General features: G+C 54.0%; 1 protein-coding gene across 21 annotated transcripts in view; it reads left to right on the forward strand.

The window, feature by feature from the left end:
* Positions 1–13,190, forward strand: part of NRXN2 (neurexin 2) — a 103,657-nt gene that overhangs the window by 10,212 nt on the left and 80,255 nt on the right. For all 21 annotated transcript variants that reach the window (XM_045855005.1, XM_045855006.1, XM_045855014.1 and 18 more), the window contains exon 3: positions 11,040–11,057. In XM_045855005.1, the coding sequence (XP_045710961.1) occupies positions 11,040–11,057 (18 nt within the window). The remainder of the gene's footprint in view (positions 1–11,039; positions 11,058–13,190) is intronic.

Below are 13,190 nucleotides of genomic sequence, written 5' to 3' on the forward strand. Positions count from 1 at the left end.
AGGGGGCCAACCCCACCCCCCCCTCAGGAGGGTCCTGTGGCTCCTTGTGGGTAGTCCTGTGTAGTCAGGTCCCGGCGAGAGTGTAGGTCTGGCGCTTGAGAGTGTGTGTGTGTCCTGCGGGTGAGGGGAAGTGAGGCTTCTTAAGAGGGCTTGTGGGTGTGGCCTGTGTGGGTGGGACCTATGAGAGGCAGCGGGCGGGGCCCTGAGGGCGGGGCCTCCGGGGGCGAAAGGTCTGGGGTCTGTGAAGGAGTCCTAAAGAAAGTGGGTAGGGTCCGAATGGCTAGACCAGGTAGGGCTGTGAGGGCGAATGGTCGGCCGCGGGGTGGGGCGGCGAGGCCTGTGGGCGTGGCCTGCGGGCGGGGGCGTGGCCGGCTTAGGGGGCGGGGCAGGTGCTGCTGCCTCAGTCTGTGAGGGTCCGCCAGTGAGGGGCGCGGAGACGGCTTCTGAGGCGGGGCGGCGACGGGGTGGGGGGGGCGATGAAAGCCTAGGCGTGAGGGCGGTGGGCGTGGGGCGGAGGGCACGAAGGCGCGTGAGGGCGAGTGCGGGTTGCGAGCCGTGGCTGCGAGCTCCAGGAGGGAGGGGACCGAGTGTTTCTTTTTCACGGAATCGGCAGAGCCCCTTGGAGAGTGAAGGAAAAATGAGGGAGAGGGCGGCTGAGGCTTCTGCGGCTCCTGACTCCGGGACAACGGATTTGTTGAGGGGCCAAAACATGGCTGGTCGCTTCTCCCGGGCGAGAGGCGGGGGAGTGGAAGGTTCTGTTTCCAACATCCAGCCCTGACCAGCCGGGGCTTCGGAAGGGAGACTGGTGGTCGGCAGCGGGCTTGGTGGGACGCTGGGGTGTGGCGTCGAATGTGGCACAGGGGCTTGACAGGGAGGCTTGAGGGACCGGAAGTTCTGCCGGCTCCCGGGGTGCAAGGGGCAGAGAGGGGTGACGTGACGTGCGGGGACTAGGTGGTGGGGTGCACCGGGCCTGGGGTGGGCTCTGGTTCTCGTGGGGGTGGGAGAAGGAGGGGCTTTAAGGCACCTGTTGTACTTTGGTCTGGTGCAAGGGGGAAGAGGTTCCCCGGCTTCTTCATCCCGGGTCAGTGGCGGCTGCTTTCTGCAGGCGTGTGCAGACAGACGCGCTTTCCTCTCCCTCCGTGACTCCGGAAGCCGTGGGCCACGTGGCAGTTGCATGTGTCTGCCCGGAGAGGGAGTCTTTGGGGGTATGTGTGCGTATGCATGTGCGTGCCCACCATCTAGCGTGGCCCTGGGACTGCTTTGGGGTTGCCCGTCCTCGTGGCCCCCAGCATGTGGACAGCCGGGGGAGGAGCCGAGTCTGTAAGTGTAGCCCTGGGCTCGGGAAATCCGCACTTTGCACCGTAGTTTGATTGTGTATCTATATATGGTAGAGGAATGTAAAAGGAAGGTTTTTGGATTGTTTTTTTGGGGGGGTTATTTGTACCAGGTTGCGGGGGCATATCTTCAGGAACTGTGTGTATTAAGTTAATCTGACGCCTTCTCGCCTTTTCCCCAAGGAGCTCAGGTGCTCCCTAAACTGTGAAATTGGGCGTCTGTGTGCGCGTTTGCCTGCATGCAGAGGCCCGTGAGAGTGTGTGTGTGAATGAGACTGTTCGAGCAGGAGTGTTCACAGACTGAGGTCTAGCAGAGTGAAGAGTGCTCGCATGTAAGGGCATGTGCTCGTGTGCAGGGGCCCACGGGCGAGGGTTGTAATGCAAGGCCTCAGTAAAACACCTGGACTCTGCGAGGAGTCCTTTTCTCTATGACCTTTCTGTGGTTCTGCGGTCCCCATGACGTCTCCCTTGCAAGCTTTCCTAAGAGAATAGGCTGATGGGGACATCTGTAATAGTGTCAACAATAAAAATAAAGTTTTTTTAAAAAGGACATAGGACAAACCACCCCTCTGGCTTGATGGAGGGAGATTTGAGCCACAGAGAGGGAGGTCACAGCATTCGGTCCACAGTGTCACCGTGCAGGATCGGGCCTTGGGTGTATGAGAGATGCAGCCAGAGGCACGCTGGTCGAACAGAGCCCTCGCATTCATTCCCTGAAAGGGTTCGTTCCCAGCGAGCCAGACCAAGTGTGTGCTTCTGAATGGGGGTCGTGTGGCTTTGTGGCTGAGCTGTGTTCGAGTACCTGTGTTGAGAAGGACTGTTCTGTGTATCGTATGTGCATGTGCCAGATGCATGTTGGAAGAATGTTTGTGACAGTCGTGTGGGAGCTGTGAGAGGTGGCCACCTATCTGACCCATTGTGTGTGCGTGTGCGATTCTTGAAGAAAAAAGAAAGGGGGGTGTCAGATGGGTGTCAGACAGCTGGTAGGGGCAGGGGTGCTTCCGTGGGTGAGTGTGTGCAGTGTCTGCTGAGGGAGCGGCACGTCGCCTGCGATCAAAGGCAGGGATATTCATCTCTGCGTTCCCTGTACCTAATATAGTACCAGGCACTTAGTGGGTGTTTGATAAAGATTTGTGGAATGAATGAAGAGATATTACTATGTATTTGAGGGATTACAGGCTTGAGGTAAGGCTGTATATGCTTATGAAAACATGCACATGTATGTTTTCGGAGGTATGTTGTAGGAGGGCTTGGGTGTTGCGTCTGCAGAAGACAAGGTGCAGTGACAGCTCTGATTCCCCTCCCCACCCCATGACCCCATTCCCTCTCCTTTTATTTCTGTTCCTTGTTTTCCGGGCAGCTCCAGTAATATCCTGTGCTCATTACACTTCTACCAGTATATTGTCATCTAGCCAAGGGGGAAAGAAATGGGCTCCCACCCTTGGGTACTGGGGTTGAGGGAGGAAGACTTTAAGAGAGCAGGCCTGGCTCCCAACCTCTGAGACAGGTCTCAGGGCCAGGAGCCCCGAGCTTCCCTGAAAGTCACAGGCACTTCATTATTATCTGCTTTGAGTGGCTCTCAACTTTGTCTGAGATTAAAGACATTTTTAAAGTCAGTAATTCACAGTACCCTTTCCAAATAGTAGTTCTTTTTATATCTGTTTTGTGTGAAAATAGGTGACTCAAAGCTACTATGAATTCGGGATAGCTTTTAGATGACTTTGATGTTATATTTGCCATTGTGGTTAATCAAATATACATTAGAAAAAAATAGTTTCAGCTTTGTGTGCAAGACATACTGACCTGCTTTCAGGTATTTGGTGTGCATATGGATTTGTGGATGTTTTGAAATGTCCCCTGCCTTCCCAGCTCTGGGCATACCCATTGAGTAAGAATCTCCATGTTAGGAGGTTTTCTTCTTTCCTCTGGGGTGTCTGTATGAACAGCTGAGCGTGTGTGTCTGCTGATTGTCTGCCAAAGCTGGGATGGGGTAGACTGGAATTTTGCAGTGGTTTGCACGTGAAGTCCTCCTCATGTCACTGAAATGTGTACAGAAAGGGCTGTGCAGGCTGAAAAGTGATCAAGGAAGAGATGTGTGCAGGTGTGTGGGAGACCTTCAGAGGAGTGGGTGCGCAGAGGTTCGGGACAGTGTCATGTGTGTGCCTGGCTTGGGAGGGAAATATGAAACTGGTGGTAAAGTGTGTGTTGGCAGCGAGGTAGATGCACATGTCTCCTGTGTGTGTTTTGTAAGTTTGTTGGCGATCTCATTCAACAGGTAGCTTTCAAGGCCTCCTTTGTGACAGGCCTTGTGTTGGGCCTGAAGGGGAATCAGGGATGAATAAGCTGCTCCAAGAGTTAACTGTTTAATTGAGGAAGTAGATAAAAAAACAAACAAACGAACAGTCCAGCCCTGACTGGTGTGGCTCAGTGGGTTGGGCATTGCCCTGCAAAGTGAAAGATCACCAGTTCGATTCCCAGTTAGGACATGTGCCTGGGTTGCGGGCCAGGTTCCTGGTTGGGGATGTGCAAGAGGCAACCGATCCATGTTTCTCGAACACCCGTGTTTCTCTTCCTCTTTCTTGAAACCCCCCTTTACCCTTTCTCTAAAAATAAATAAGTAAAATCTTTAATGAAAACAAATAAACAAAAAAAAAACACCCTGTTTACTCTGTGGTTAAGATAGCAGATTCTACAGCTAGACTGCCTGGGCAATGACCTTGAACTTAAGTTCTCCCTGCCCTGGTTTCCTTATTTGTAAAATACGGACAATAATAGTAGTACCTACATTTTAGATTTGTTGTGAGAATTAAATTAGCTAATTCTTGTGAAGTGCTTAGAACACAGCCCAGCACATAGAAAGTGCTAATAACAGCACAAGAACAACGCGCAAAACTGTATAATATATTTACCCAGAGAGATGCAGTGAGGCCGTGTGATTAAACTACAGACTCCTGAGGCTCAGATCTGGGTTTAAATCTGACTTCTCTACTCACTACTAGGCCTGTGACATGAGATGAGTACCTAACCTTCAGACTAATTCTTCCTAAATGGGGATGAGCATATTTTCTTCACAGGTGTCTTATGGGAATTAAATGAGTGTCTGGTACATAATAAGTGGTGAGTAAATGGTAGATACTATTACAGGCAGAGTACTCTTGGGGTTTTGAAGAAGGGGAGAGTTTGCTAGTTGGGAGGATCAGTAATAAAAGGCATGCTATTTGAGATTGGCCTTGAGCATTGATTATTGATTAGTAAGTTTGATTTGGGGGAGTTCATTCCAAGCAAAGGGACTGGTGAGAACCAAGGCGTGGAGGGGGGGACCTGCAGTCCTGCCTGTAGAGGGGCACCAAAGAGGGCGGAGAAAATGGTGGAATCTAAAGCAGGAGAAGCACGTTGAGACCGGGTCTTGGAGTTTTGACCTAAGTCATTCAATCAACATTTATTGGACGCTGTCTCCAGAGTATTGGCAGATGGAGCCACAAATGAATTTTGAGCAGGTGTATGAATAATAAGAGCTGTTTCGGAAGCCGGGAGTGAGGTGTGGAATAGACGATAGGGGAGAGAGTTACATGGGAGAAAAAGCAGTTGAGAGATAGTTCGGGAAAGAGATACAGAGGCCCCCATCCCTGGTTGTCTTGGGGAGTGGCAAGGAAGGGTGGTGGCGGCTGTGTTGACAGCAATGGCGGCAGCAGCTGAGAGCCATTGCTGAGGCTGAAGCTGTGGGTCTCTGCTTCTTGTATGTGGAGGCGGTTGGGAGCAGGCAGAGATGGTGGGATTTCAGGTTCTCACGGCTGGAAGGATGGTGGATGGGGGGAAAGGAAAGGGGGAGTCAGGCGGGGAGCAGGCTTGGCCACAGGCCATGCATGTGTTGAGTTGTGGTGCCCCTGGTGTCCCTCGACAGAGGTGCCCAGATGGCAATATAGGGGGGAGCTTTGAATGGAAGGCGGGGCTGCCGATGGCGTCCTGGGAGCCACATGCACAGAGAGATAGTATTTGAAGCTCTCCAATCGGATGAGGTGGCCAAGGAGAAGGTGAAAGACTCCAGAGGATCATCCAGTTGGGAGGAGGAGAGAGAGGAGCAGCTGCAGACAGTGAAGGAGCAGTGGCAACAAAAAGAGAGTCAAATCGCACAGGCAAGGACAGAAAGCACGGGCCGGCAGCCAGTAGGCGTGTGCAAGGTGCCTTGGCTGCTTTATCTCATTTGATGCCCGTGACCACCACCTGCAATGGAAGAGCTGCGATCGGATCCCTGAGCTGACTGCGGGACCCATTGTCCCCGCCTTTGTCCCTGCTGCCTCCAAAACAGAGAAGCGGTCAGTCAGCTGTGTCCGTGGATTACCTGCACTTGGTTATTGGGGTGCTTGGGGACAGTGTTTGATCAGACGCCAGCAACTACCCCAAATCTTTCGGGCCACAGCCTCTCCCGTAAGCCAGTGTGTGATCTTGTATTGGTTGGTCAGCTACCCCAGCACTGACAGAGGGCAATGGAAATCCTTCAGGAAAATCTCAGTCTTCTGAGCCCTCCTGGAAGAACTTCCTCTGGAAAGCGGGTTTTTTTTTTTTCCCATTAAACTATACAGCTCACTAACATTCAAAACATCCAGATGGAAATCTTTCTATATGTTGCACGCCTCCCTGCCTCCGTAGGCATAATATTTGGAATGTCTTCCGGATGACTCAGGCTGTCGTGATTCCCCTCAGGTGCTGCGCTGGATTGTTCCTTCTTTGAGGTTTGGCCCTGCCTGAAGTGATGCTTCACTGCTGGACTTTTGAATTCTTTTATTAGCTTTTCCTGGGTTTTCCACCTCCGCCCGTAGGAGGAGTTGTCAGATAGCAACTCATATCCACCGTTCTCTCGGTATGTGAACTTGGAAACCTGCATCCCTAAGCATGTCGGGATTGCGTGTCACCCACAGTAAGTGGAGTCTGGGGAGAGTCTGAGAAAATAACAGTTTCCCTGCATAACTGTTGTGATGCCAGTTTTGGCTGCTCAGAACCCTGTCTTTCCTTTAGTTCCAGTCTTCACTGCTGTCCTCCGTAACGAATCTGCTGGAATCACAAATTGATGTTGGGCAAGACTGTACCATCTATGCCCTCTGGTGGGGCAGTCACAACCTATATGTGTGAAAATGTAGTAAACGAGGTCATGGATGTGGAATCACTGTCAGCTCTAACATCTGATATCTGTGGTCCTGACAGTTTCTGCGGATGGAAATGGCTCCAGGCAGAATGGGACCGACTGCTCGGGAGAGCCGTACCGGGAGCGGCTGCTGTAAAACTCTGGAGGGGAGGTGGATGTGCTCCCAAGGAAAGCCTCGTGAGGCGGAGTGGCTAAGAGCACGGGCTGCCCGGGTTTGAATCCCAGCTTTGCTACTTGCCAGCTGTGTGAACTTAGGCAGTTTACTTAATCACATTGTTCTTCAATGTCCTACTCTGTAATCGAATAACAATTTTAAAAAAAAGGACTAAATGAAAAAAAAAAGGACTAAATGAGTTTATATATGGAAATCCTTTAGAATGTGCCAGGTACTATCTAAGTGATCAATAAATGCTACCATAATGATATTATTTTTAAAATTCTTGCCAGAGGGTATGTTTATTGATTTTAGAGAGAGACAGAGACACACACATACAGAGAAACATTGATCAGTTGCCTCCTGTAGGTCCCCTGACTGGGGATCAAACCTGCAACCTTGGTATGTGCCCTGACCAGGGAATGAACCCCCAACTTTTGGGGGCATGGGCTGATGCTCCAATCAACTGAGCTTCCCAGACAGGGCTATATAATTATTAATCCTAGTAGTCTGGGAAGGCTTCAAGGAAGAGGTGGGACTTGGCTAGATCAAGGATGACTGAGTGACCTTGATGGAGGTAGAAAGGAAAGGATGGGCCTTTGCCATAAGGAAAACAGACTAAATGAGGAGTCTCATGTACCAGACAGTGAATGTGAGTCAAGTGTCTCGGGGAGGGGTGGTGAGGAGACCCAGCTGTTTGTGCTTTGTGAGAGATAAAAATCAGAACTGTGGAATAAAGGGAACTCCTAGAAGTCTTGACTTCCAAGCCAAGAATGTAGTTTCACTGGAAGTTTTAAAGCCAGATGAATTTGGGTTCAGACTTTGGCTCTGTTCCTAATGAACAGTATGATCTTGGAAAAGTTTCTTCCACTATCTGAGCCTCGGTTTCCCCATCTCTACAAGGGAGTCACAGCAGTATCCATTGATGAGGGGATGGTGGTGAGGAAACGATACAGTGCACGGAAAGAGCCAGGCACGCTTGAAGTAGTGCTCATTACATGAGATGTGCTTTTTATTATTCATTCAATAAACACAGCCATGCTTTTTCCTGAGCCAGGAACTGTGCTAGCAGCTGGATATAGAGAGATGAATGAGACATTGTCCTTGCTCTTGGATATCTCACAGTCTGGCCAGGAAGCAGAGATGGAAACACAATCGCAAGACAGACCCGATAAGTGAAATAATAGCACAATGCACATATCGAGGGCTGGCACGAAAGAGGGATGGCTGGCTCTGCCTGGGAGGTCACTTCAGAACACAGATGAAGCCGTACTGACCTGGTCTGAAAGCAAGAGTCGACTTCTTTCAGACTGCTGAGGATGAGAAGAATAAGGATGGGGAGGGGCATTTCAAAATATGTGCAGAGATGTGGCATGTTAGGGAAAAGGGAAGAAATTGGGTGTGGCTGGAGCCTAAACTGTTGCAGGAGAGGAGGTTGGAGGGGGGTGTGGTCAAACTGCAAATGGACTTTCCTGAGACTAGAGGATTTTTTTCCTGTAGGCTCTGGGGAGCTGTGAAGAGCTGTCTGCAGGGTTGTGACTCGTTTGGATCGCTTTGGCGGTACTTGGACTATGAGCTGCGGGTGAAAAGACTGGCTGTAGGGGAAAAAGGCTACAGTTTAAGAAGCTCATTAATGTTCTGAGGGGAGGATCTGATGGCGGTCTGCCCTTGGGGCTGTGCAGATGGTGATGGAGGGATGAAAAGGGTTTCTAGGAGCTTAGTTCAGTTTTTCGGGTTTTAGAAGGAACCGATGGACCTGGTGGGTGGCGTGGAAACAGAGCCGGGCCGACTCCTGGGTGCCTAACCTGCTCAGGGAATTCAGGCAGGGGAGAGGGCCTTGGGTGGGGGGGATGGGATGGATCTTGGACACGTGGAGGGCGAGAAGCCCATGAGACACTCAGGTAGAGCTTTTCTGAATGCAGATGGATATATGGGTCAAGAGGACAGAAGAGAGGTTTGCACCGGAGCCGCTGAAAAGTTCCAAGTGTGTGTGCGCGCGTGCATGTGTTGTGTGCGTGTTGGTCACAAAGTATTTGGTCGGTGTATCTGGGACTGGTGCCAAGAGAGCCAGGCTGGGGATGGGCTGGGAGGCCAACCAGCAGGAGTCTAATGCAGGAAACGCGGGGTGAGGGTGGGGGCTGTGGTGACCTGTCAGTCAGAGGACAAAGGCCAAGGTGATTTCGTGCTCCTGGGGAAGTACCCACGTCTGTCCAAAGGAGGTACATAATACCACGGAGCTCCCTCAGGCTGCTGCGAGGCGGAGGCACACCGGCGTGTACCGAGGGTCTGTATGGAGTGTGGCTCACTAATGGACCTCGGGAGCTTGGCAGAGTGTGGGTGCTCAGGAAGTGTTGGTTGGAAGCAGTGTCTTTGCTGAACGCAGGGAAACAGGCACTTCGTTATGGGGGCGGAGAGGTCGAGCGTGGTGTTAGTGGTGGAGTTTGGATGGCAGAGAGCCGCCCGAGTAATTGCTGAGCAGACAGGTGAGCATGCAGGGCTGGCACCCAGGGGAGAGGCTGGGGCTGTACAAATACAGTTTTGGGGGGCTCCCCGAACAACAAAAGGGATCTGTCACCGAGGAGGGCCGGAGAAGAGAGAGGAGTGTGGAGGGCGTGGGACTGAGCCTGCAGGGGCCGGGGCGGCAGGTGCGGGGCGCAGGTCAGTGAGCAGAAAGCGAAGAGCTGCAGAGAAAGTGGAGGCAATGGGTCCCTGGGTGCCACCTCTCAGAAGCCAGGAGAGGGGAAGGCTTGTACGGGCAGCAGGCCGAACTTGGTTGTTCCGCTTCCCTGAGCATAGCATGGCCCAGGGTGGTGGCAAGGGGCAAGGCCTTTTGAAATACCCCCACGCTGGATGATCTAGAAGGCATCGTGCCTCCTAGTTCGTGCAGGTGCCGGAGAGATGGTTGTGCCCCTGACTGGGGCCTTCGCACACTGGGGCCGAAGAGGACGGACGGAGGGCTCTTGGTGAGAGCCCCCGGGGGTTTCCCCGAGGGCCTCTTCAGTTAGCCAGGCCGGCAAATGTAACGGGACTCAGTTTATTTAATAAAGTCATCGTTTACACAGCTTTTGGGGTTGCAGCTGGCAGGTAAAAGCAGCTCTCTGTTGCATAGTAGTGTGTTTGTGACACACCTAGATATGTAGAGGCTTGAGTGGGTAGGTTTAGAAGGTGGGGGATAGGTAGGTAGATGGATGGATAGATAGGCAGGGGGATAAACGGATAGACAGACAGAAGAAAAGGGAGCTATGTTCATCTCAGGGTGTGTCTTTAGCCACCGGAGGGCGTGTGGGGTGGTGGTGTACGCATCTCATATCGTGCATTAGATCACTGTGTGGGTATTGATTCTGCATTCAGCCTGTGTGTGTGTATTACGGGGGTGGCATAAGTTATGATAAATGACAGTGTGTGTTTCTGGAGGACAGCTAAACCCCGAAGAGCGAGTGAGCAAATAACAAAATGAGGTTGGAGGTAGGAGGAGACGGTGTGTGCTTCCAGGCCTAACTGTGTAGTGAAGAGCTGTTTGTGTGTATGTGTGCGTATCCTGGGGCCCACGTGTGTGTGTGTGTTTTCCCCCGGGTCTGTTTGTAGGCTGTGCTGTTCTGTTCCTGCCGGTTGCTTCTCGAACGGCTCCCAGTGGGTGGGCATGGCAGAAGTGTTTGGAAGGGGTGACTTGGTCCTCGTACAAGGCAGGCCGGCGCCCAGCCTGCTCCGGGAGCTTTAGCCAGTGGGAGGAACCGCCTCTGGGGGATCACACAGCACTTTGGGGCGGAAGGGTGTTTTCTGATTTGCATACCCAAGACTTTTCTCCCCTGGGCCGGGAACACGTGGGGTGCACCCCCACGTGTTGGGTCCTGCATGCAAGGGCTTTGGACGTGAGCTGAGTGGGAGATCACATGTGTCTCTAGATCAGTAAGTGCCTATGTGTGTCAGTGTGTCACTGAGCACGAGTGTGCGTGTCCCCGGTGAGCCCTGTGTGAGCGTGTCTCCATCTGTCTCAGAGAGGCACTGGGATGCAGGGGAGGGGCCGGGACGCTTGACTGCAGCTCCAGGCTCTGCCTCTGAGTCTCCACGTGACCTTGTGTTGCCACTTCCCTGCCCGGGCCTCAGTTTCCTGAAATGCAACACGAGGCCTGGGTCCTCTTGGGCTGCGTGACGCTGTGTGTGAGGCACAGACTCAAAAAACACCTCAGTCTCGGTCTCTGTCCCGTCCCCAGCAGAGCCTTCCTGGTTGGGTGGCCTGTGTCCGGGGCCTGGGTGGGCTTGGAGACCTTGAATGGCTCACTCTCCTTGGAGCCCTGTCTGTAGTATCCTTGCTAACAGCCTCTCTCCCTCTCTCTCTCCCCCTCCCCCCACCCTCTCTCCCTCCCTCTCTCTCACTCTGCTTCGCCCCCTGCTGAACACCACTGGCCTGTAGAGGAGCACCCCATGGAAGGTGAGTGATACCTTTTGGTCACAGAAGTGACCAATCAGTTGCTGTGGGATCCTATGTGGGGGGTATCGCTGGCTACCTGAGGGCTCCCTCCCCTGCCCACACCCAGGGAAGGATGTCTGGGGGTCCCCTTGGCGGCCTTGGCACCCCCTCTGGCCTTTCCCCTCTTGACTGGTTTGCGGGGAGAGCTGCCAGGCAGAGGGCAGGCCCTTGTCTGTCTTCAGTGCGGGTCTGCCAGCTGGCCTTTCTTTTTCTTCCTCAGGGAGGGGACAGGCATTGTGAGTGGAGGGTGGGGCTGGGGGCTTCTAGAGTGCCCAGAGCAAGTGACGAGACTCTGTGTTGCCCAGCCCAGCAGAGGGAGCTCAGAAAAGCCGTGCTGACCCGATGGAAGCTGGGGGGCTGGGAGCAGTGCTGGGGCAGAATGCTCGCTGGGGCTCGGAAAGGGCGGACAGGGGCTGGGCCCTGTCCCCGGGGGTCCGCGAGTGTGGGGAGGTGGCAGCCCCTCTGCTCTGACTGGCACTTGCAGCAGGCCCCTGCCCCCTGTCCTGTGGGCTGGTGGTCTGCTTCTCCTGCAGCCCAGGCCAAGGGCAAGGGTGGGGCACATGCCTCTCTGTCCATTCTTTCCCTGTCTTCTCGTTCTTTTGCCTTTCTTCTCTCTCTCTTGGGGTTTTCTCCAGGGCTCTGTCCCCGGACCTCTGTCTTTGTCTCTGGTTTCTGTCCTTCCCCAGGCCCTCTTTGGGTTCCTGTCGTTCTCTGGACCTTCCCCCTCGGTTTGGTTCTCTGTTTCTTTTCTTCCTCTGGGGTGGACGAGGTCAGGGAGAGGGAAGACCGAGTCGGGTGATTGGACTTGGAGGCTGGGCTGCCGGCGAGCTCACATGGCCACCACGGAGAAGGCAGGCAGCAAGGTGGGCGGGAGATGGGGCCCCAGGCACCAAACCTGCCCACGTTCTCTTCCTGGAGAAGCAGTAGGAGCAGGAGCTCCCTGGGCCCGGGCCCTGCCCTGGGCGCAGCAGCGGGGAGCAGGAGTCCTGGGAAAGAAAGGAGGGTGGGCTCTCACCCTGAGCATGGGGCTAGAGTCCATTTTTCCTGGTGGCGTCCATGGTTTGGTCTCTCTGATTGATGTCTCTTCTCTGTGGATGTCCTCAGGCCCCCTGGTCCTAGCATGCAGGCACCCGTGTGTGTGTGTGTGTGTGTGTGTGTGTGTGTGTGTGTGTCTGTGCACACATGCGTGCACACAGCTCTGCTGCTGTTGTGTGTCTTTGTGCACTTCTGTATACACGTGCGTCTGCGTGTCTGTGGAGGAGCGTGTGCCTCCCTCACCGTGTCTCCCGCGGTGTGGCCCCGTCTCTGTGCCTCTGCAGGAGTGTCTGCCTCTGTGTCTGCACCTGCCCCGCCTGTGTCTGCGTGTCCGTGTGCCAGTGTTTACCTCTGCGCGCGTGAGAGAGTCTGCGTGTCTGGGTGGACGCCGCCTTCTGAGGGCTGGAGATAAGATTTAGTGCTGATGTGACTTTTCGCTGCTCTTGATGTCATGTCTGCTCCGGAACAAAGGGAGAGAGGAAGGGAGGCAGGGAGAAGGGAGACGAGGGTAGAGGAGAGGGGCTGGGGGGGGGGAGGTGGAGGAGGGGCAGATATTCAGGAGGAAGGACAGGGGCAAACAGTGGTGGGAACAGGGAGGACGCTCACGGGGGGAGGGGCAGAGAGGATTGCACCGGGAAGGGCAAAACATCCCGGCCAGGAGGAGTGGGTTGGGGGGCTGCTGGGGCCTGAGGCTGGAGCTGGGAGGGGAGGGAAAAGGGAGCAGTTCCTGTCCAAGCGAATAGGATCAGCAGGGACAGGAAGGGGGCCGGGCTTTGGGGACGGGGTTTTGGGGAATGAGGCTTGTGACGTCACCCAGCCATTTCTTGGGGGCGGCGCAGTGGTCTGCTGGCTTGGCTGGGGCCTTGAGTGTGCCTGCATGTCAGTGGCTGTGCAGGGGTGTGTGTCTGCGGCTGTGTGAGTGTGAGGGCATGTGTGTGTGCAAACCTAGTGGTGTGACGCTTCTGTGTGTCTCTGTGACGTGTCTGCTTGTGTGTCTCTCAACCTTGTCCCCTGTAACTGGCTGCCTTCTTTCGGTGCTGGTCCTCTTGGGAGTTTGGT

Source organism: Phyllostomus hastatus, unplaced genomic scaffold, assembly GCF_019186645.2.
Source record: "Phyllostomus hastatus isolate PE091 unplaced genomic scaffold, TTU_PhHast_1.1 phas_scaffold_11, whole genome shotgun sequence".
NCBI classification, from domain to species: domain Eukaryota; kingdom Metazoa; phylum Chordata; class Mammalia; order Chiroptera; family Phyllostomidae; genus Phyllostomus; species Phyllostomus hastatus.